At 42.8% G+C, this 24,429-nt stretch overlaps 1 protein-coding gene and 1 long non-coding RNA gene across 5 annotated transcripts in view; one reads left to right on the top strand and one right to left on the bottom strand.

Moving 5' to 3' along the window:
* Positions 1-7,196, bottom strand: part of CREB5 (cAMP responsive element binding protein 5) — a 786,358-nt gene extending 779,162 nt beyond the window's left edge. For 2 of the 4 annotated variants that reach the window (XM_033930759.1, XM_033930763.1), the window contains exons 1-2: positions 5,245-5,330; positions 3,285-3,357 (exon numbers count right to left, since the gene is read on the bottom strand). In XM_033930759.1, the coding sequence (XP_033786650.1) occupies positions 3,285-3,290 (6 nt within the window). In that variant the 5' untranslated portion in view covers positions 3,291-3,357; positions 5,245-5,330. Of the gene's footprint in view, positions 1-3,284; positions 3,358-4,917; positions 5,012-5,244; positions 5,331-7,153 lie in introns of those variants that run through there. The other 2 variants (XM_033930760.1, XM_033930762.1) reach the window with 2 other exon arrangements.
* A 243-nt stretch (positions 7,197-7,439) lies between these two features.
* LOC117354024 lies at positions 7,440-20,650 on the top strand. Its single transcript, XR_004538097.1, has 3 exons — positions 7,440-7,591; positions 19,732-19,913; positions 20,299-20,650. It is a non-coding gene; the product is annotated as an uncharacterized LOC117354024 (long non-coding RNA).
* Positions 20,651-24,429: the final 3,779 nt, after the last annotated feature.

The raw sequence follows: 24,429 nt of genomic DNA on the forward strand, positions 1-24,429 counted from the left end.
TTTGGTTGCATTTCTTTATAAGGTATTGTTCGGCCTTGCACCTAATTATCTTGTAGATATGTTCACATTTGTAAATTCAAAGCTCTCTCAACACATGCATGCTGTATTTACCTTTCCTTCAGTCAAAGGTTGTCAATATAAAAAAAATATCAATGTTTTCTGCCGTTTCAAGCTGCAATATGGGATAAAGATTTTGAATTCCCTAATAGCAACCTCTGGCTCATATCAGCATTTTAGGAGACAATTGCAAATGTTGCAATTGCAAAGGTTTTTAAGAAATTATTATTAATAATAATAATAATAATAATAATAACTTTATTTTTATATACCGGTTTACAAAAAAAAAAAGAGACTGCATACAAACAGCGGTGATACAGAAAATGATTCAAAGATACATTGACAAGAATATAAAAAACTATACAAATTTATCAAAGAGATAGGTTTTTTTCTGTTTTTCTAAAGGTTGATAAGAAAGTGCATTTGAGATAAATTCAACTGTATATGTGCAGTTTTTTACTTTATTATGTAAACCGCATAGAACTTAATGGTATTGCAGTATAGAAATAAATTTTTGTATCATGTTATGTTATTAAGAGAGATTTGCATACTAAGGAAGCAGTGCATGCAAATCTCTCATACTTATTCATTCTGGATATCCTGAAAAGCCAACCAACTGGGCACATCCCAAGCATTGGGTTGAGAATAGAGGTCTGCATGGGAACGGGGATCGCGCGGGAATCCCCCCTAACCCATGGGACTCCCACGGGGACCCCCCTCTGGCCCACGGGACTCCCACGGGGATGGAAGGCTTTGGAAGCAGGGTTCGTCCATATAATATAATGGACACGTCAGCCTTAGTAAAAGAGGGGGTTTATAAGTTAATTAACTGAACAGAAAACAAAAAAAGGGTTCCACCAAAGAGATTCCACAAGGAAAACAGCAGCGCAAACACAAAAGAAACTGTGGAATAGATGATCCTGTCAGAAATAATTGCTGCTTTTTATGGGGATGGGCGGGGATGGAGGCAATTCCTTGCGGGGATGGGTGGGGACGGAGAGGATCCTGACGGGGACGGGTGGGGATGGAGAGGATCCTGGCGGGGACGGACGGGGATGGGTGGGATTTCTCTCCCCGCGCAACTCTCTAGTTGAGAAGCACTGTACTAAGCCAAGAAGCAAAAAATCCAATATGATTGGCTCTCATACCTGGTCCTGAAGGTTTTTAGGATATCCACAATGAATATTCATGAAAGAAATCTGCATGCAGTGAAGGCAGTACATGCAAATCTCTCTCGTGAATATTCATTGTGGATATCCTGAAACCCTGACTGGCTTCAGGACAAGGTTTGGGAACCACTACACTACAATAAAAGACTTAAAGGGCTGTCTGAAATCCCATGCACGATGCCCCCAGTATTGTAATATGGTACAATTAAATCCATACACACTGCAAACGCACTGTTTATCATATAATTTGTTTCAAAGCCGCATTGGAAATTTAAGAGTTAAATTGGTGAAGTCAGAAAGAAGGAAGGAAGAAAAAAAAAAAGTTATTAGTGACCAGCATGACTTACTAAAATATCAAAGCAAGGAAGTCAACAATCAAAGCTATCAGTTTTGCTAAAGAAAATGAAAGGAGATAAAGGATCACAAAGCCAGAGTGTGCCTAATTTGGGGTTAAAAAAAATATGTTCAGAGTACAATCAGATTCTAACCCAGTGGTGTTCTCTCAAGTCCTCCAACAAGCCAGGTTTTCAGGAGGGAAGGGGTAAAACACGGACCTCACGGACCTCGCAGATCTAAAACCGCATGTCCTTAAAAATCTGATATCCGTGCATTGACAAGCCCGCCTTTTAGCTTGTTTTACCCAGACCCTTATTCCACCGCTTTCCCTGCAGCTCAGGCTCCCGGCTCTGCCTTCCCTAATGGCTAAAGAGGGAGGAGGCGCACCGTGGCTTTTGCTAATTAGCCCGATCATCCTTTCCTCCAGATCTCTCCCTCCACACTAATTCTGAAAGCCCCCGCAATATGACACTAGATGACAAATAGCTGGATGGGGGGGGGGGTTAAAAACTGTATGCAAAGGTCTGTAGTGCATCTGACCTCGTGGACCTCACGGATCTGAACTACACAATGCACATCCTTAAAAATCTGAGGTCCGCGCCACTTTCAATCTCTGGCTCTGACAGACCTCTATGACATTTTAGTCGCTGACAGATCCTAGTGCTTTCCCCTCCCTATGCTGAGACTAAAAGCGGCACAGACCTCAGGACAAAAGTTTTGCCTCTAGTCTCAGCCTAGGGAGGGAAAAGCACTAAGATCCGTCAGAGCTAAAATGTCATAGAGGTCTGTCAGATCCAGAAACTACAAGTGGCACGGACCTCAGATTTTTAAGGACATGCAGTTTTAGATCCGCGAGGTCCGCAAGGTCCGTGGGGTCCACATTTTACCCCTTCCCTTTTCAGGACTCCCCTATTGAATACGCATGGAAAAGATTCACATGGCTGTTATCCCTAATGGATATGAATGAAAGGTTTGCATATAATGGAGATATCATGAAAATTTGAGCTTTTCACTCCCAGACCTGGAAGGCTGTAATGACCAAGGTTTCCTTTTACAAAGCTGCGCTAGCGGTTTTATCGCATATACCGGATTAGCGCATGCTAGCCGGAAATCTACCACCTGCTGAAAAGGAGGCGGTAGCGGCTAGCGCGTACAGAAATTTAGCACGCACTATTCCGTGAGTTAAGGCGCGGCTTTGTAAAAGGAGCCCCAAATTTCTGACCAATAATGACTAATGGTGCGGCATATTCAAAGTCTGCCTCTGTTGCTATTAGGCAAGCAAGTACAATGCCTATGTGCAAAGACAAGGAAGCAAAAATAAATTAATTTGGTAATCCTGTTTACAAGCATTTTTCAAAATATATTCAATGCAAGTAGAAAGCTATGTCCTATATGCAGAACACTTCACCTTATGCAGAACAACTGTCTTGTCAAACGTAAACAGACAACATGCACAGTGTTTTTAAGTAAACGCCATGTTCAAATAATAATCTGACCACAAAAAGTTCTTGTTAATCTCTAATAAAGTTCCCCGTGTACTTCTTTTACTTTCTTGCATGGTCAAGTGCAAACGGGTCATTTTCAAGTTCAAGCCTGAAGCCTACAGACACACAAACCCAAAGTCAAACTGAAAAGCCAGGGAACCACCAAAACAGAACTTTAAGTCTCCACCAAGTTAACAAAACCCCAACTTGTCAGCAAAAAGAATGAAAGACGACTTACCATCATCCATGAAATAAAACCAGGACGGAATTGCTAGCTTCAACTTGTCTGTATCCTATAGTCTGTAGCTTCGCTGGTGGCAAAGAAAAAAATATATATATATAACCCTTCATAAATTGTAATATTTTCACATATTCATTATCTAATTAAAATTAATTGAATATATTATATATATATATTATTATACTGAATATAATTGAATTAATTTGATATATTTAGAATTAAATATTGAATATAATTGCTTTCTTCCAGACTAAGACCAATCTATCACATTTCAATCACCAGTAGAAAAGAATTAGACAGCACCACATAGCCTCACCCCTCCTTTTTTTTTTTTTAATCCCTCTCTCTCTCTCAAGCAATGAGACCCGAGGGTGTTGGGTGGGGGAGGGGTCATTTAATGTCAGCAGTGGGAGGGAGTGGGCATCTCTCCCACTGCCAGGTGGAGTTTGGGGGGGTCATTGCTTGGCAGCAGGAAGGAGTAGGCATCTCTCCCGCTGCCCGAAGTGGGGAGTCGCTTGGGGGTTGCCTGCCTTCAGTGGCTCAATTTGGGGGTTTTTTTGGGGGGAAGGGGTTGTTTTTTGTGTGTGTTTATTCTGCCAATTGCTATCACCAGTAATGGGCACATGCAGATTTAGTAAATCTTTGCGACTCATTTGCATGAGCGTTGTTTGGAGAATGACTCGCTTTTTTAAAATCTCTACAATAACGGCTACGACAGTAGCCCATCGGTTTTTAGCATGGATTTTTTTATAATCTAGCCCTCAGTTTTTGAATGGCCATTAGTTCACTACATTAACTTTGTATGGAAAATCTGAATAAAATCTTGCAGGACTGTCTAGCCTCCAACACAACAGGATTAATGTTGTTGCATGTGATCAAGGACACTGAGCAAGTTGTTACTTGCTTAACAGTATACAGTACTTGCAAACTTTTTGTCTATCTAACTGCCTGCTAGAGGTGAATTGGATACCTTTAGACTCTGGGCTTTGGAAACTGCATAGTCAGTTTCTTTAAAGTTTTAATTATCTCCATGCAAAAAAAAAAAAAAAAAAAAAAGGCAACTGAGATAATCCACTTGCAGTTGATATGGGAAAATTTAGGATATAATAGACAGGGAGACTTTTGTACATTAAACTTTGATTTACAAGATAAAAGCAACTTTTAAATTAAGGGTTTTTCTGCTAGTAGAGCTTATTCTTCTGGGTAGAAGGATTTCCTTGGAAAGTTGTTCCTGTCTACATGCCCATTATCTGGGGTTTTCTTGTTCCACTAACGAGCATTAATCTAAAGAGCTTGTTAATCCTCTGATGTGTGCTGCTGGTCAGAGGTAACAGTTTGAATAAAGCCTCTAATTACTTATCACTGATCATTTATCATTAATCACACTTTTCCCTGGTGTTCTACGACCTGTGCATTTCCGAGGACACTTCAGGAGTGGTGAATAAGGCGTTAGGAAAAGGAGATCCATTATTTTTATCTTAACTTTTGATGGCAGCAACCTGCTTGGAAACTTAAAAAAAAAATCCCAACAAAAGAACGCCATTTCTTTCTGTTTCTCCTAAAAATTAGCTCGCATCATAGAAGTCCTGACTTATTTCCACACTCGGATGGTTATCGCCAAGGAACCTACAGCAAAAGAAGCTCTAACAAATCTTTGTCCTCTAGTTTGCCTGCAAGAATATTTTGAGCTGCGATTCTGAAAAGAGCCAGCCGTGTAGAAACTGATGCAACTGGTCCACCAATTATTAAAATAAGCATTGTATTTAAGCAATAAAATCTTAGGAAAAATTAAGTTCCATGTTATTCACACTCAAAATCTTTAAAAGGCTTTCTCTCTCTCTCTTGTGTGCATGTCTACTACTGCTAATAATATAAATAAGAGTTACCAACAAATCCGTTAAGCTAATAAACTCCTTGTTTAACAAGTTTAACTTTGCTGAGTGATCCTAGCACTCACCTTTGCAGCTTTTTGCAACGCTGTCACAAGTGATCATTTAGGGCTCCTTTTACAAAGGTGCGTTAGGGCCTTAAGGCGCCCAATAGCACAGCGTTAAATTCCCGAGCGCCACTCCCACCTCCTTTTTAGTTCATTGTGTGCATGCGCTAAAAATCCTAGCGCACCTTCGTAAAAGGAGCCCTAACTCCCAGAGCTTTTAAGGCGCGTCATTTCTGTTCGTGACCGACGCTTGCCGCCTCAAGTCTTTCTTTTCAGATTGTAAAGACAATAATAAACCGTGAATTACTCACCATGCCTCTACACACTAAAGGCTGGGCTAGAAAAAAAAGTCAGAGTCAGAACTTGCACCCAAGTCTCGCAGTGGTTCAAAAAAGGAATAAGACCCAGAGGCCCCGGGAAGATCTGGCTTTTTCTTCTTCTTCTTCAAGTGTCACAATCGCACTCTTTTGGCCGGTCCCTTCTTTTCCTCATCTCCCCGGTTACCTACATGATTTTACGGAAGTCTGGCTAAAATGACAAGTTTCTCTCAGTCTTGCAGAGCATAAACGGTGGGAGAAAAGTAAAACGAGCCGGGGGGGGTGGGGGGGGAGGACGATTGAAGAGAGACCAGGGGTGCTCTGAAACACTTTTAACTGCAGGTTGTAGCACAGATCGGGTAAGCCAGTGGGCTTCCGAGAGGCAGACTGCTTTGTCAGCGCTTCTAACCCCACGAACCTTTCAGTATCAAACACTTAATCAAACACATTTACCAGGCTGCAGAATGACGTCATTCCCCAGGGATGTCTAGGTTCAAAATGATGCTAATGCACATACATACCTAGATCTAGCGCTATGTACTATCAGCCCTGGACACTGGACAAGATGCCTTGCAGACAAGATGTACTGAAAACTTTCTCCCACTTTGGTGGGGCTGCCAAGGAAGGGATTCATTCGCTTCTAATACAGGAATTTAAAAGAGGAACTAGAAATACGATAATCTATGTACAAAAAAAAAAAAAAGTTTTAGAAGGTACAGTATAGGTTAAAATCTCCATAAATGTTAAAACAAGCTTGAAGTATAAAAAGGAGCTTTAATATATATATATATTTTTTATTTTTTTAATTTATCTATAAACCGAACTTGTAACATTTAGCTCACCCGCAGTGAGCTGTCAAAAAAAGAGACTGCATCGGATCCCAAAATGACAGGGGAAAAAAAAGCGATCTATAGCTTTTTTTTTTTTTTTTAAAGTCTCCCCCCTATGGATTAGCTATTTTTCTATTATTATTTGAATTAGTATCTTCTTGTTTCTAGTTCATCTGTTGATAAACCAGTAACAGCAGCAGCGCTATACGCAGAAGGCTCTCCGTGGACAGCCCAGGCAGAGAGACCCCCGTGATTTTGACCGGCTCAGTTAAGCAAAGAGAGAAGCAGCAAACAACAAAGTTTTTACAACTTAAAAAAAAAACTGCCTATGAGAACGCAGCAAAAGTTGCACTTTCCCCCCTTTTTCGCTCCAGCTTGCAACAGGCAGTTACCGCAGTACAGACAGGATCACGCATACACCCCCCCCCCCTCCACCCCTTGTCACTTGAGACAACGCGTCTCCCCAAGTGCTCAGACGCTCACCCGCATCTCAGTGCAGACAGTTCGCTCCAGCCCACCCCGAGGAAAACACGGTCATCCCCTGAGACCCCCGAACAGCTTAACAAGGAGGGAGGCTGCAATCTCGTCCTAGAACCCGGGCTGCTTAATGCAACCCCTCCTACAGAAAAATCACGATTTCTCCTCCTTTCCGCTTTCCTTCTCTCCTAAGAATTGCCTACAAACTAATACAGTAGTTATCAGACTCCGGAAGAAAGTGAAGGGAGAATTATAAATGCAACGAAAAGTGATTTCATAGCTGGACCAGTATTTTTAGGAACTTACCAAGCAAGTGTGGAGCAGGACCAGCAGTCAGTGTGAAGGAAACACGTTGGACTGAGAGAAGATTACAATACGTTCTATTTAGAGAAGCATTACATCACCCCATAGTGACGTCACGTGGGATTCCTGAACTTCTAAATCATTGCGGTCTGCTTAGGGGGCGGGGCTGCTTCCGAGGGGGCGGGCGCTCTGGGTCAGTCCTGCCCACTGGAGAGGTCGAGGGCTGTTAAACTGGCGTGTGAGAGGCGGCTGCTACTTAGAGGCAGTTCTGGTCCCAAAGAAAGGCTGCCTATACTAAGAGAGGGGGGGGGGGGGGAGCTATCGCCGGCCCTGCATATGGATCTGGTCCAGCTGGTGCCGCTGTCCCGAAAAGTCTCTGACTCACTCTCCGAATGGAAAGAGGGTGCGTGGAGGCGAGCGAGAAACAAGCAACAGCTTGCAGTGAGTCTCGGGGCTGCTCTGGGCACGGTTTCACGTTCTGTGTATGTATGTCGGTGTGAGTCAACCTGGAAAAATCTCCAGTGTTGTTTTTATAATTTAAAAAAAAGGAACATTTGGGGGATAATGTTGAGGTGCCCCCAGTTCTCGAACCTCTTTTACCTCTCCCTCTCACCTCTCCTCCTGCCAGGAACGGGTGGAGAGTGAGGGGCGCTGCCGCTAAATACTTGGTGCTCTCCTTCCTTCTTTGCTGGTCCGTTTCCTGCAGGAAAGGGAAACTCACATTGGCTTCTGCAGTCCAGTGCATTTGGCTGCACGAGGAGTCACTGTATGTTCAGGTGGGTTTTTTGTTTGTTTTAATTCCCTTCCCTGGTTCACTTCTTCTAGCCGGTGATCATGCCCTTTCCTTGTAAGAAAGTAGTTGTGATTAGCCTTTAAAGGGTTGCCTAAGGGGGGGGGGGGTGAGGAGTGCTGCTGAAAAGTTCTCAGCCCAGCCAAGAAGAAAATGACTTGGAGCTATGAAACTTACAAGTTATTCCACATATTCACCCCTAAGTTCAACACACTTGGCACATCCTGTCTGAAGTTTCTGTAACCCTTTCCAAAAAATACTCTGATATCTGGTCACTGAAATACTGCTCTGCTGCTGCAATCACCTCCAAATCACTCGAAAATTGTCGCCCTTGCAAACTCTTTTTAAGGTTTGGAAAACAGAAAATAGTCAGATGGAGCAAAATCTGGTGAGCAGAGTGGATGGTCTATGCACCCAAGTCCCAACTGTGTCAAAACATCCATGGTTTTGCCAGCCTTCTGAGCAGGTGCATTGTCTTGTAAAAAGAGAACTCCGTTCCATAGCTTCCCTCCTTTTTTCTTTCAATGTGCTTCCTTTAATTGGCACAGCAATTTCTACCAGTATACTCCATTATCGTATATACTCAAATATAAACTGATCCAAATATAAACCGAGGTGGGGGCCCCAAGAAAAAGAGATAAAAAGGATGACTCGCGTATAAACCGAGATTAGAAATTTGGGTGATCCTGGTGAGCCAGTCTACAAAAACTTGACAATACGAGTTTCCACTGCTTTTTTCTAGGCTAAGCAGCATACAATCTATTTTATTTGGGGGGGGGGGGATATTCCCAGATAATTGTGACCTGGATTGGCCACTGCTGGAAACAGAATACTGGGCTTGATAGACCTTCAGTCTGTCCCATTATGGCAACTGTTATGTTCTTAATTAAGAGAATAGGCAGCAAGATCTCTCTTCCCTGGTCTTCCTTCTCAATTTATTTTCTGCATCTTTCTAGATTAAATTCTCTCTTACTATCCAGTTTTCAATGTCCCTCTTTTCATTGTGTCTACCTATAGCTTGCCACCTATTTTCCTCACTCCTTCCAGTATCTCACTAACTCTATCCTCTTCCCACAATTCAGCATGTGCCCTTTTTTCTTTATCCCTTCCTTCCATCCAATATGTGCTCTCTCTTTCCTCTCCCCTTCCATCCAGCATCTGGCCCCACTCTCTCTGCCCTCCCCACTTCATTCCAGTGACTACTTCCCTCTCTCTCCTCCCCACTTACTTCCAATGACTGTCCCCCTCTCTCCACTTCCATTCAGCATTTACTCCCCTCTGTCTCCTCCCACTTCCTTCCAGTGACTGCTCCTCTCTCTGTGTATTCCCCACTTCCATCCAGCGTCTGCTCCCTCCCTTCTCCACTTCCATTCAGCATCTGTTCCTCTCTCACTACCCCCATCTTCCCTCCAGCATCTGTTGTCCCATCCCCCCTTTCTCCACACAATAAGCCTGAAGCATCACTCAACCTCTTCCCCTTGTCGGGCCATCTCACTCCCTCCCTTCCCCTCACCTTAGTGCTCTTCAAAACCAAAGTTTTCATTCTCAGATGTCCCCTGATGCGGCAGCCCTGATACTTTTCCTCTTGACGCGAGCTGCCCAGGCAGAAACAAAAAGTTGGGTCAGAGGAGAAGCGTTGGGGCTGCTGCATCAGGGGCCCTCTGAGAGTGGAAACTTTGGTTTTGAAAAGCACTGTGAAGGTGAGGGAAAGGGAGGGAGATGGCCTGACAAGGGGAAAAAGATGCCCAGACCGCAGGGCCCCCTGGAGCTGTGAGGCACGGGGCAGCTGCCGTTTGCCCTCCCCTGGAGCTGTGGGGCACAGGGCACCTGCCGTTTGCCCTCCCCTAACACTAGCCCTGACACCAGGGCTGTAATCTTCAATAGGACTATGCACCCCATCATAAAGCTCGAAGCCACTATTCTCCATGTAAACAAGCCACCGCCACCCTACTCCATGCATGCCCCACTCCCTGACATCATGCTTACCATTAGTATTGAAAACCTGTTGCTGCTGTCAATGCTGTATTCTGATCTGGTGCAGGGCTTTCAGCATCTGCACATGCTCCAGGCCTGCGTGCTCCCACCTTTTCTGAGAATCTCAGAGGGGGCAGGAGCTGGCAGGCTTTGATCATACGCAGATGCTCAAAGCTCCGCACTGGATCAGAATACAGCATTGACAGCAGCAACAGGTTTCTAGCACTAATGGTAAATGCGATGTTGGGGAGTGGGGCATGCATAGAGGAGAGTGGCGGGGGTTTGTGTACATGGAGGATTGTGGCTTCGAGATTCATCAGTGGGGAGAACGGGGGGGGGGGATCATTCTATTGAAGATTACAGCCCTGGTGGTCATTGGAAGTCGGATGGCTCAAATATAAACCGAGACCACCATCCCCATTTTTGGGCCAAAATCTCAGTTTATATTTGAGTATATACAGTAACTGTTTGTCCCATAGGAAAATAAGTCAGTCTTCACAACACCTTCCTGATCCCAAAACACCGTGATCATGACTTTTCTGCTGACTTTTGGGTCTTGAATTTCTTTGGCCTTAGAGAACCTGGTGCCACCATTACATGGACTGCTATTTTGTCTCAGGATCATAGTGGTGTAACCATGTTTCATCAACAGTAACTAGTTGTTCCAAAAAAGTTGACACTAGCTCACTGAAAATGCTGAAAAATCAACTTGGAAGTGTCCACTCAACATCTTTTCTCATCAGCATTCAAATATTTGGGTCGGCAGTAGCTCGGCGGTTACTTCACTGCATTAGCATTCAAATATTTGGGCATCCACTTGGCTGACAACTTCTGCATACCCAGCTGCTCATGGCTTATACACCCTAGATATCTGTAGTGCCTCGGCAATTTTTTTAGTTAACAGGAAGACTTGTGATTTTCAGTCATTTTAGGATTAGAATCTAAGTACCCCAGATTTTGAAACTGTTTCAAAGAATAGTAAGGAAAGAGAGAGAAACAGGGGCTAAGCATGCCCTCATAGACTTGAGTTTCTGCTATTTTCCAGTATCTTTCTGTGCCAATTATCTGATACCAGCAGCCTGGTTCCACCTTTGTGGAATATGCTCTCCTTTCCCCAGTATGTTGCCAGTTCTTAACAAATCTAAAACCCTTCTCTCTGCATCATCACCTCATCCATGTATTGAGACTCCAGAGTTCTGTCTGTCTCTTGGGTCCTGCACATGGAACAGGGAGCATTTCTGAAAATGCTACCCTAGATTTTCCTACCTAAGAGCCTAAATTTTGCTTCCAGAACCTCCTTACCACAGTTCCGTATGTCATTGGTACCCATATGTACCAAGACAGCAGGTTCCTCCCCAACACTGTCTAAAAATTTATATAGGTAATGCATGCGGTTCGCCACCTTTGCACCAGGTAGGCAAATGACCAAGAGATCCTCACGTCCTGCTCTTGGGAGTGGACGTTGTCAGAATCCATCGTTTATTGTTTTCTTGAGATTTGCAGCAGAGGAAAGAAGCCAGTTGGCGGCTGCTCTTGAAAGGAAGAAAGGGACTCTGTGCTTCAGAGTCTTCTGCTATGCACTGCTGGTGTCTCTTCAGATTATGCCTATGCCTGGCTTCAGGAAAGAGGAGGACTAAAAGGAGTCACTGCTTCATGGGCCTGCACATGTGGCTGAGCTATGTGGGAGTCACCCAATCGGAAAAGAGTTGCTTGCTGTAGGATCTAAGAGGTAGCAGGTATGAAATGGATAAAGAGACTAATTTGGGGTAAACAAAAGTGAGCTGGAGAGTAGTTTGTCTGGGTAGGGTGTGTGTGACCATTGGCATTTGAACTCCATTGAGTGTGAGGAGGGTCTGAAAGAGTGTGAGAGTGAGAGAGACTTCAAATGAGTATGACACACTCAATGAGTGAGGCTTTGCATCTCTGCGTGAAAGGGCAAGACAGTGAGAAACAACTTGAGGAACTGCAGAGTGAATGCATCTGTAGCTGAACAGTAGAAGCCTGAAGTGTACACAGAAGGGTAGAGGAAGCGGGGGAGCTAATGTAAACACTTGAGGAGAGGAGGTCTCATGGTCATAATGGACCTGCAGAAAGACAGTTGTGCAGTGACATTTTGAATAGGTTGTACCAAACTTTATATAAGAATTTCTATCAGCTGAACAATTCGGGGAGAGGTCAGTGATTATGAAGGGTGGGGCTGGTAGAGAGGAAATATGGCTGAAGTAAGAGAAAGGATAGAAATTATTCCAGGGAGGGGTCGTGATATAGCATAGTAATTTTCCCTACTCACATTACCCAGCCATAGTCACTATGCTAAGAGGCTGAGGGGGAGAAAGGCAATTGCACAATAGGGAATGTGATTATGGCAGGCAAGGTGAGAAAATGCACTCGTTTGCCTAGAGCCCATCAAAGGGTTAATTCTTTCCTTGATTAAAGAATAGAATGGGTAACAGAAGAAGGAAACTTGGAAAAAGAAAAAATAAGGAAAGGCTTAATAAATGGGAAAAAAATAAGAGAAATGTTGAAAAAGATCTACAAAGATGCATAAAGGATAAATCCAAGAACAGAAAAGCAACAAATAAATGGCTGCCAAGAACTATAGTAAATAAAGGAAAAATGTCCTTAAATGGCAGACTGGCCCTGTCCAGTGCATCCCAGGATACACCAGGTGGGGCTGGGTGCCACTATTTTCAAGATGGGAGCACTAGAGGCAGAAATGAGTGGGCATTACTTCTGCCTCCTCTAAGGTAATATTTGGGGAGGAGTCAGGTGGGGAGTTGAGGGGAGGGAAGGTGGGTTATGTGTAGGATTACCAGATTTTTGTCCTGAGAAGCCCAGACACATGGCCCCATCCAGTTTCACCTCTAACCATGCCCTGTTCTGCCTCTAGCCCCGCTCCCGCAAGCCTCATCTTTGTTTTCCAACCTCTGGGCCCTCTCTGGAGAGTCTCTGAGCATGCGTGGATATGTGTGACGACATCTACTCATGCTCAGAGGCCCTTTAGACGTGGCCAAGAGATTAGGGCTTTCCAAAACCTGGACAAACTACTAGGTTTGGGAAAGTCCGTCCAAGCACCCAGACAGTTATCTAAAAAGATGACATGTCCGGGTTTTCCCGGATGTCTGGTAACCCTAGTAATATGGAATGGGAAGCTCTAGATACCAGGGATTAGGTTAGAACAGGGGTGCCCAATAGGTCGATCGCGATCGACCGGTAGCTCACCAAGGCAAAGTGAGTCGATCCCAGGACTCACTTTACCTTAGCGATCTATCGAGCCGATCAATCTTCCTCACCCCGACGTCAATTCTGCCATCGGAGAGGAAGTTCGGGCCAGCCAATCGCTGCCTGGCTGGGCGGAACTTCCTCTCCGACGGCAGAATTGACGTCGGGGAGAGGAAGATTGATCGGCCGAAGCAGAGAGAGCATGGTGCGGCGTTGGGGCCTGTTATCCATTGGTGGTGTTTGGGTTCCGTTCCCCGATGGCAGTGGCAGTGGCTTGGGGAAGGGCAGGCAGAAAGAAAGATAGGGGGCAGGCAGGGAGACAGAAGGAAAGAAGAGAAACAGAAAAAAAGAAAGGGGGCATGAAGAGAGAAAGAAAGAAAGGTCAGGGAGAGAGGAAGAAAAAGTTGGGGGAGGGAATGAGGTGTGGAGGAGAGGAAGCATACAGGCTGAAAGAAAGATTGGATGCATAGTCAAAAGAAGAAAGTGCAACCAGAGACTCATGAGATCACCAGACAAGGTAGGAAAAATGATTTTATTTTAAATTTAGTGATCAAAATGTGTCTGAATTTATATCTGCTGTTTATATTTTACAATATGGTCCCCTTTTACTAAACCGCAATAGTGGTTTTTAGCGCAGGGAGCCTATGTGCGTCCAGAGCAGCGCTGGGCATTCAGCGCAGCTCCCTGTGCTAAAAACTGCTATTGTGGTTTAGTAAAAAGGGAGGGGGTGGGTATTTGTCTACTTTTGTATGGTTGTTACTGAGGTGACAGTGCATAGAGTCATCTGCTTTGACCTCTTTGAAAAAACCCCAGAATAGGAATGATAATTAATAATTCTATGCGTACAGTGTGCATTGTGTTTTTTAAAAATTTTATTGTTGGTAGATCATTTTGACTTGGTCATTTTAAAAGAAGCTCGCGAGTCAAAAAAGTGTGGGCACCCCGGGTTAGAAGATAGCAGATGCCATAGACACCGGAGAATTTTTAAAAATTAAGCCAAGGGACAGTGGAGTCAGAGCTGATGGATGTGGAGTGTTGCTATGTTTGTTAAACTTGGGAGGGAGGGAGAAAGGGTGGTAGCGCAGAAAGCTAACAGGACAGCGTGCTCAGGTTGGGCTACTCTGCCCTGGACCTGATAAAACAATTCAGGTAGTAACTGTTTCTTTCCTGTATTGCAGCAGCAAATGTAATGGCCTTATATGCATTCATTTGAATGCAATGCGTGGTCATGTAATGTATGCAAGCTAAACCTATGTGCAACCCTGTTACTGAATTGCTTGGCCAGTAACATGTATGCATACTCTGTGGTAACTGTGTGGCTGAGCTGGCAGTAGCTTTCTGCATCAGCTTATCAGATATTACTTTTGCCTGGTAGATGGAAATTTTTTCCATGGGGCAAGTGACTGCCAGCCCTTGGTGGTACTGACTAAGAAGGTTCTAGGGTCCCCAGATAAAATTGTTAATAACTCCCTTTCTCCTTCCTCTTGAGCTCTAGAAAGGTTCCCCGTTCTTGCTGTCCAGGTGTGTGGGTCTTTTAGTGACAAAAAACAATTTATGTCTGACCTAGTGGTCAAAATAAAAATAACATGGAATTAGACACACCCCACTATTCAGCTGCGATATCCTAAGATTTACATAGTTTATTTTAATTGCTCGTTTTCTTTTTTGCATTTCCTGTCCTTTATGGTTTATGGGGTAAAAAAGCCTCAGGGACTCATAATCGAAAGAGAAAAAAAGTCCAAAAGCCAGCCTAAGTCGGCACTTGAACGAACATTGTCAAAATACGTCCAAGTGCCGATAATAAAAACGGGTTTTGGACGTATTGCTAAACGACCTAGGCCTTCATAGTGCCGCTGAACGACCATCCCTAAACGGGGCATTTCAGGAGGAATGTCGAGGGCGGGACGTGGGCCGGCTTACACTTAGTCGTACTGCATGTATAACCGAAGGTTTTACAGCACAGGATCGACAGAACTTGGACATTGTGACTTAGACCATTTAAAACACCTAAAGTGACCAAATAAGCACTGCAAACACATAATACAGACCCCACACACGCTACCCCAGTGATCACCGACCCCCCCCTAAAAATATTAATCACAACTTGAATATTGTGCCTCCAGAACATCATCACCTGGCAGCCTGGCATAGAAAAGCCTAGTCGTGCTGGACAGAGGCGTCTTAAACCATCTTGGGGGTGGGTTATGGACCTATAGAGAAGTGGACCCATGCCCATAAGCCCCTGTAATCACTGCATTGATATTGAAACATGTGCACTCCCCTATATACCCCGTAAACCCTTTTTTACTAGCATTTAAGTGACTCTTGCAGCCATAAGGGCTATTGGGGTGGTAGATAAGTACGTTTAGGGGAGGTAGTTTGGGGGGCTCACCATGCCCTACAAGGGAGCTGTAGTGAGATGAAGACATGGCACCCTTTTTGTGAAGTTCACAGCAGTGCCCTGTAAGGTACCCCACTATTTAGGTGCCATGTCTGGGTGTTCAGTCCATCACTTTGCAGACCCCTCCCACATCCAACAGTGCTTATTCTAGGCGTTTTTGACTTGGACGAAAATGTGGTATAAAGATGGACAATTTAGCGGCTTGGATGATCAGATCAGCAGGACATATAGTTAGCCGATTTTCGAAATGAAAAAAAATTTGGACGTATTTTGGGAAAATGTGTCTTAAGCTATTTTTTACTTTGGACGACTTGAGACTTGGATGAAAACGGACTTAGACGTTCCTTTCGATTATGCCCCTCTCAGAGTCTGGAGCTAGGTACCCACTCTGGGTTTCAAATGTGATCGTTCACTTTGCTCCTGATAAAGTCATAGGTAAAAAGAAACAAACAAACCCTGAAATCTATTTTTCATATTTTTATCTTTTTCAGTTATTGATATATCGTAGCCCTTATTTCTCACAAGCAATATATTAGTGTAGGATAACCCTTATTCCTTCTTCTTTAATGAATTCATGTTATCAAATAGAGATAAATTATGAAATTTCAGGCAGGTCCCACTAGTTTCAGCCTCAGAGTTTATCGCAATGCACAACACCAGCAGTATAACAGCGTTCTAAACACTTGTCCGTTTTACCAAATCAAAACACTCATCTTAGATTTTCTCTGTCGGTTACTATGTTATCTTTTCTGCTCTTTTTGTTGGTTGTACTGTGGATCCATCGCCATTCCGTTATTGTCTGTTCTCTGTATTGGCTCTATTATGGATCCTCCTCTGCATTGATGCCAACACGGCCAGCGTTTCACAGAAATTTTCAATCCCGCTGCATCAGGGCAAATATCTAGCAGCAACCTATTCCTACCAACAAAGAGGTTTCCATTAGCAGTTTGATATAATTTTGGATTAAATTTACCTATTTTCTCTCTTGTTTACCCCCTCTTTTGCTAAGGCGCACTAGCCGATTTATCACGCGCTAATTTATCACACGCCGATTTAGCATTTAGCACGCGCTAATCATTAGCGTGCGCTAAATTGCTTAGTGTGCCTTAATAAAAGGACACCTCAGTTTTCTATATGACACTGCCAGTTCATTCAGACACCAGCAAAATGGTGCCAATGTGCTTTTAAAGACGCTATTAAAATCACGTTATCTTATCTCTACTGTGATTGTCCTGTTTTGCCAGTTAGTTCAGTCCATTCTCTGTTATTTTCTCATTCATTATATTTCATTATTTTCACCTTTTAGTCACAAAAGATTACTCATTGAAAAATAGAGATAGCAACTTATCTGTGATTTAGCATCTTAATGATTTGAGTACTTTTTATGGTTTCACATCTTCATCCCCTAATAGTTTTCCGATTTCATCCTTCAGAGTTGATCACTATTAGAGTCGTCTAGTGGAAATGTTGCCATTCCATGTTGTCGTTCAAACCATCTGGTGTTAGAGACCCTTCAATCGAAAAATCCATCTCTGCTCCCTCGGGGCTAGAAAGCTTCTGAATTCCCCTCCTCTCCTCCCTTTTGCAACTCGGTCAATGACCAGAACTCTCAAGGCAAAGAAGTCATGCGCTTTTTTTTTTTTTTTTTTTTGTAATAAATTCTTTATTTTTTTTAAAAAAACTTTAACAGTGCATTACAAATAATATAACATTAGAAGATTACATAAAATGCACCACAATACACAAATAGAATAGCAAAAACAACCATTTCCCCCACCCCCTCTCAATTAATGAATGCATTAAATCATATTATTTATTTTATTTATGTATTCAATTTTCTATACCATTCTCCCAGGGAAGCTCAGAACGGTTTACATGCATTTATTCAGGTACTCAAGCAGTTTTCCTTCTCTGTCCCGGCGGGCTCACAATCTATCTAATGCACCTGGGGCAATAGAGGGATTAAGTGACTTGCCCAGGGTCACAAGGAGCAGCGTGGGTTTGAACCCACAAACATAGGGTCCTGAGGCTGTAGCTTTTAACCACTGCGCCACACTCTCCCACGCAGTGGTTAATAGCTACAGCATTATACTCAATTAACTCCTCAAAATATCCTTCCCTCCCCTCCCCCCACCCTGGATGTGTAAGGAAATCTAAGAAAGAAAAATACATTACTAATATTGCGTATTAACAAATGCAGTCAACGGGCTCCATATTTTATTAAATGCATTACTAAAACCCAAGCATCCCACGATCATGCTTTCATATTTGTATGTGTTACACACACTTGTCCACCAGAATGTGTAAAGAAGTCATGCTTTTTATCCATACAATGTTTTCTTAAGTTTCAAGTTGTATTAAAATTTTTGATGTATCGCAATATCATTAATTCAAAGCGATTTACAATTAAAAACGGGGTCTTAATTATGAACTAAAACCAACACAAACGGACCTGATGTGCCAATACATAAGGGAAGTAGGGAGAACTACAATAAGTGGTTAATGTTTTGGTTCTGTGCATTGCGATAGGCTCTGAGGCTGAAACTAGCGGGACCTTCCCGAAATGCATAATTTATCTCTATTTGATAACACAAAATCATTAATTAAGGAATACAGGTCCTACACTAATATATTGCTTGTTAGCAATAAGGGCTAGGATATATCAATAATATATCACTAATAGAAAAATAAGAAAAATAGATTTCGGGGGGGGGGGGGTGTTGCCTATGACTTTATCAGGATGAGTGATCATGTTTGAAACCTAGGGTTCCTTTTACTAAGCTGCGCTAGCGTTTTTAGCCCGTGCTACGTGCCAAAAACTAACGCCAGCTCAATGGTGGCATTAGCGTCTAGTGTGCGCGGCAATTTAGCGCGCGCTAAGTGCGCACTTAAACCGCTAGCACAGCTTAATAAAAGGAGCCCCTAGAGTGGGTACATAGCTCCAGACTCGGAGGCTTTTTTTTACCCCATAAACCATAAATGTCAGGCAATTAAAATAAATTATATAAACCTCAGGATATCGCAACTGAATAGTGGGGTGTGTCTAATTCTATTGTATTTTGGTTTTTTTAGTGATACCATCACAAATACTGAACACATTGAACGGCAGACAAATCCCCAAAAAGCTGAGCAGCAGGGGTAGCCCTGAAGCCTCCACCGGCTTCGGGGAGTCCTGCGGCTCAGTAGATCGGGGCTTCCAGGGAGAGCAGAGTCTGCTGGCTTTTTTTTTTTTTTTTTGTTCATGGGCACAGCTGTCCTGAGTGTGTTGTGTGAGGCACACAACACACACAGGACAGCTACCAGCAGATTGAGACCTGCCAGAAATGTTTTGCCCCATTAAAGGGGGCCATTTCCTTTTGTGCATCACATTGAGAGCTCCTTGCATATGCATTTGCATTGGGTTCATGGTGGCTGCTACAAGGGTCAGTAGCAGCCATGGAGAACCCTTTTGAACATTGACAGGATAACCTTCTGCTGTAGTAAGACTGCTGATGACAAGGAAAGCTTCTGAGCATTGGGGCTTAGTTTGCCCATCAACTCATTGTTGTCACAGTAGAAAAACCTCTTATTCTGCTCTTTTAATTGGACAAGTTTTCAAGGGTTTTTTTTAAAGTTTTTTCAGGATTTTATATACCGCCTATCAAGGTTATCTAAGCGGTTTTACAATCAGGTACTCAAGCATTTTCCCTGTCTGCCCCAGTGGGTTCACAATCTATCTAACGTGCCTGGGGCTATGGAGGATTAAGTGGCTTGCCCAGGGTCACAAGGAGCAGTGCGGGATTTGAACCCACAACCCCAGGGTGCTGAGGTTGTAGCTTCAACCACCGCACCACAGCATTACTGCTGCATAAATTTCTTGCAGTCCGTACACATATTTGGCCACACTAGATGAACCTTCGGCCTTACCCCATTACCACCACCACCACCTCATTCAATTAAATTTCAGGTCCCTAATCTGCTCATTTGCCCCTCCCCAAGTCATCCTGCTTTTAAATATTAAAATTAGTTGCGTGTAGGTGTATATCACACACACAAATAATGGAGTGTCCAAAAGTCATATCAAGGTAAATGAGCTATTTGAAACTGTCCACCCTTCATGCAGGTACGGTATAAGTATGTATTGATAAGTTTGTTTGTTTTTGGGGTTGAGTTGTTTTGGTTTTTTTATTGTTTGTGTTTTTACTTTGATTGCAGAGTTCACCCTTCCCAAAAAGCTGTTTCCATAGGCAACCACCTAGTCTTTGCCTAATGGTTGGGTTGGCCCTGCATGGCTATTTGTTGACATATTTAATGGAAGCCGCGATTTCATAAGCCTGCATGTTCAGAACAAGTTTGACATCACTCAGCAGCTTCTACGTGATTTTTGCTACCTCCATGTAAGTGCCAAGAATTATATGCATAAGAATCATCATCCAGACAATTGCACATAATATAGTAACTAATTAAGGAGTGAAGCCCCCAAATGGAAATTTGCACATTTCAAAAGCAATAGAAATTACCAGAAGGCTTACTAAGCACAATTGACTCCACATGCACTTGTTTCAAGCAGTGGGCCAAAGCAAACACTTTGCTGAAACTTATGGAGGTACAAAAGCTTAGGGGGAAATGTAAAAAAAATAAATAAATATATATATATATATTTCCACTGTACAGTATATTGTGAAATAAACAATTTTTGTGGGGGGGGGGGCTATAAATGCCACTATTTACATATATAGACACCACACAAGATTTCTGAAATTTTTTTTATTCATCTTATAGATTGCTTCTCTCAGGACCGCAGGACAATTTACAGCAGTATACAATAACATAAAAGGAAACATAAAACCACAATTAAAACAAGAACACAGAGTGATTAATCATAAGCTACTGTAAACAACTGTGATTTGCAGAGTTTTCGAAATTAAAAACAAGGCCTTACTCAATTTAATTTTCAGGGAAGTTTATTCTATAGCGTTATATGCATTTTTCATGGTCTCATACTGTCCTATAGGCTTAACATTCCTGAAACTGTTCTAGAATGTATATTTGTATTTTCCTGCGGTTCACCTTTAATGTGCAGCTTTCTTACCGAAATCCTGGCTCCTGAAATAGTAAATATTTTGTCATCTTACTTTGGTGCATTCATTGGCTCATAGATAAAGGGATTGGAACACTCACTTCACTAATAGTTCCCCTCCAAAATCTATTCACATAGAAACATGATGGTAGATAAAGGCCAAATGGCCCATCCAGTCTGCCCATCCATAGCAACCATTATCTCTTCCTCTCTTTAAGAGATACCACGTGCCTATCCCAGGGTTTCTTGAATTCAGACACAGTCTCTATCTCCACCAACACCTCCGGGAGACCGTTCCAAGCATCCACTCATTACTTTATAGGTCACACTCCATGGTAGGGCTACATTTTACTATATTGCAGCTGCAACCAACAGGTGTTGGGTTGGGCTTAGGAAAAGGGTACAGGGGTTGGGACTTAATATACCGCATGTTTGGTTACAATCAAAATGGTTTACATATTTTAGACGGCTACTTATTTTGTACCTCAGACAATGAAGTGTTAAGTGACTGGCCCAGAGTCACAAGGAGCTGCAGTGGGAACTGAACTCGCAACCTCAGGGCGCTGAGGCAAATGCTTTAACCACTAGGCAACTCCTTCACGCCAGGGGAGTGTGCTTGTGTATAAAAGCTGGGGCAGGAGACAAAAAAGTTTGCAACATACCTCCTTCCCCCCAATCCATGCCAATGTGAGGCAAAAGAAGAAAATTAGCACTTCTTCAGCCATTCTAACTTCTCTCCTTGTTGCTTTCACCCACATGTGGCCTGAGAGCAAGGCCTGTGCAGAGGCCCATTGTGGGGCCTCATTTGCATCGAATGTAGAGGTTGTAAAGTGGGGAGCCATATGCAGAATACACAGTTTCTCAGTGGTCTGGGTTTCTTTTTAATAGGGTAAAGACAAATTAGGATCAAGGCTGGAGTTGGCTTTGATGGCAACTCCATAGATTGGGAAGTAGAATTAGTGATGGGTGCCAGGGTTTGGAGCAAGGGAGTATTGGGTGTTGAGCTAAGAAGCATTATGGCAAAGGGGTTCTGGGAGGGGGCTTATCAAGGCTGAGACATGCATTTGTGGGGTTGGGGTGATGTCAGCATGTGCATCAAGTTTAATGCATTTGCAAATAGTGAAGATATACCCAGGCTATCTGCTGGCGCATATAATGCAGATACACTAAATTGTGAAGACGCAAGCTTTGTAATTATAACATCAATTCAAAGCATAAACGTGCTGCTATTGAAGGATTGTTGGGGCCATCAATCGCACTTAACACCACCCAAAGAAAACTGAATCATAAAGACAAAGTGGAGAAAACCAAACCTCAATTACTTGAGGACCAGACTCGCAGAGTGTCCAATAGGGCCCATAAATTCCACTTCGTATGAAAATAAACTTTCAATCAAAGCTTCATTCATTTACAACCTAGCGTCGTTGATGTTGAAATAGCAGTACTATGTGCATGTAAGGTGGACCTATGGAGGAAGAGTGTGCCCTGTGCGCTAACTGCAGACCATTTCCTGCCCATGTCCCCAGCAGCTAGCACACAGCATGTGCCTTTTAACATCTTAATTTTTGAAGTTAAGGTGTAGCAAGAGCAAAAGCTTACCATACTTTAGGAAACATTCCCCTAAAATAGAGCATCTCACTATTTAGTCAAACGTTGGCTTAGATTTATAGTATCCACCCAAAAATCCAGTGCAACCAATAAAACTGTTTAGCAAATATTAACATTAAATAAAAGATGTTATGCAAAATAATTTTTAGTCAATCAAAAGAGCCTTATTCTGCAGTTGCATTTAAACCATATGGGCCCAGTTCAAAACTATGGGGTTCATAATCAAAACTTAAACACGTCTATAAACCTGCCCAAGTTGGCGCTTGGATGACCTAAAAGACAGGTCGTCCAAGTGCTGATAATCAAACCAACTTTCTGGACGTGCCGCGAGACTTTTTATGCCTCTGAATGCCACTGTGCACCCAGAGCTGAAAGGGGTGTATCTGAAGGAGTGGTTAGGGCAGTATGTGGGTGGGATGGGGCTGACCTAGACTTAGTCGTCCTGAAGGGATAATCAAATGTTTTACTGGACGAAACTTAAACATTGCGAGTTAGACAGTGTAAAAGCAGGTATAAGTGCCAAAAAGGTACCGAAGTGACCAGATAACCACTACAGAGACAAAGTAAAGACTTCCACACACTCCCCCAGTGTTCACTGACCCCTCACACCCCCAACAAAGGTCTCCAGAACATCAGCACCTAGTAGAGCTGCCCCAGGTGGGGGATGGGCTAGTGAACCATAGAGAGGAGGACCCAGGTCCATAAGCCACTCTAACCACTTCATTTATGGTGGAACATGTGCACCCCACAAACCCTACTCTACTGTCATATAGGTGCCTCCTGCAGCCATAAGAGCTATTAGGGTTGTTGACAGGTGGGTATAGTGGATTTTGGGGGGCCTCATCATAACCTATAAAGGAGTTCTGGTGAGATGTTTATCTGGTACCCTTTTTGTGAAGTTCACAACAATGCCCTATAAGGTGCCCCACTGCCATGTCTAGGTGGCCAGTCCATTACAAAATTGGCCCCTTCCACATCCATATGGTCTTGTTCTGGATGTTTGGAACTGGACGAAATTTTGGTTGAAAATGTGGTATAAAGATAGATGGCCTGGAAGTCTAGACGAACAATAGCCTGGACGTTCAGATAGATGATTTAAAAAAAAAAAATTCTAGATGTATTTTTCAAAAAATGGGCATTTTCCTACTGCTGACTTTGAGTGTCTAGCGCCATACACCCAAATCGGACTTAGACGTATGTTTTGATTATGCCCCTCCATGTATATTGGTATTAGATCCCTAGTATGTGTCAAATTAGGATAAATCCAGTGCAAATCATAACCTGTTAACTCTATAATATGTATGTTTATCCTGTAACTGGGACTGAAAATGAAGACCTGCTCTCTTATTCTTCAAGCACCACATGGGTTATGGGCTCTAAGGGTGTCAATCAATAGGTGGGAACTCGCTGAAGGCAACTTTTTTTAAGCGAGTTCACCCGGGTTCAATACCACCAGTAGCACAGAGGTGCCCGACAGACATTACCCACTTACATCGCTTTGTACACCCAATGGGCCGGCTTCCTCTAGCTATTATAATTTAATATACTAAAAAAAAAATTTTCTTTTCTTTTTCTTTTTTATAATAAATATCATAGCGAGGAACCGACTATCAGCCCAAATACCCTAGTGTCTTATATCAATCAATCTGAAGAATTTGAAATCACAAATTGAAATCGCATCTAATTTAGCATCATTTCAGAAGTTCCTGTGTGTAAGTCACTCTTATCAATTTTACCATAAATCAAAAAAATGCTCAAGGAACTTATCTTAATCTGCTGACCGCTGTGGTTTTTTACGGTGTGCCAGCCGATCGCCCTACAGAGCCCTACAGAGTTTATCCTGTAACCCATTCGGAGCTCTTTGGGGAAAACAAGATAGAAAACAAATTAAATAAATAAATAAAAATCTGCTTCTATTCTAGTTGAGTGAGTTACAAAAAACCAAACATTCTCCACCCCTGCTCATAAACAAATGCATGTGTCGTACACAATGAGCAACAATCAGAGCATCTTCCTGTTGTTTATTTGAAAAGCATTTATGCTCAGGCCTTCTCAATTAAAAAGGACCTCAAAGTTTTTCCCATATATAATTTGGAAGAGGAACATTCAGTGATACACATTGCAAAGCTGGAAGAGCACATGCAGTTCTGAAGGAGATTGTTAATCCATGTGATATTTGCAATGCTCTTCCTGAACTGAACCATCAATGATATATTTGGTCTTGA

Source organism: Geotrypetes seraphini, chromosome 2, assembly GCF_902459505.1.
Source record: "Geotrypetes seraphini chromosome 2, aGeoSer1.1, whole genome shotgun sequence".
Lineage (NCBI taxonomy): Eukaryota > Metazoa > Chordata > Amphibia > Gymnophiona > Dermophiidae > Geotrypetes > Geotrypetes seraphini.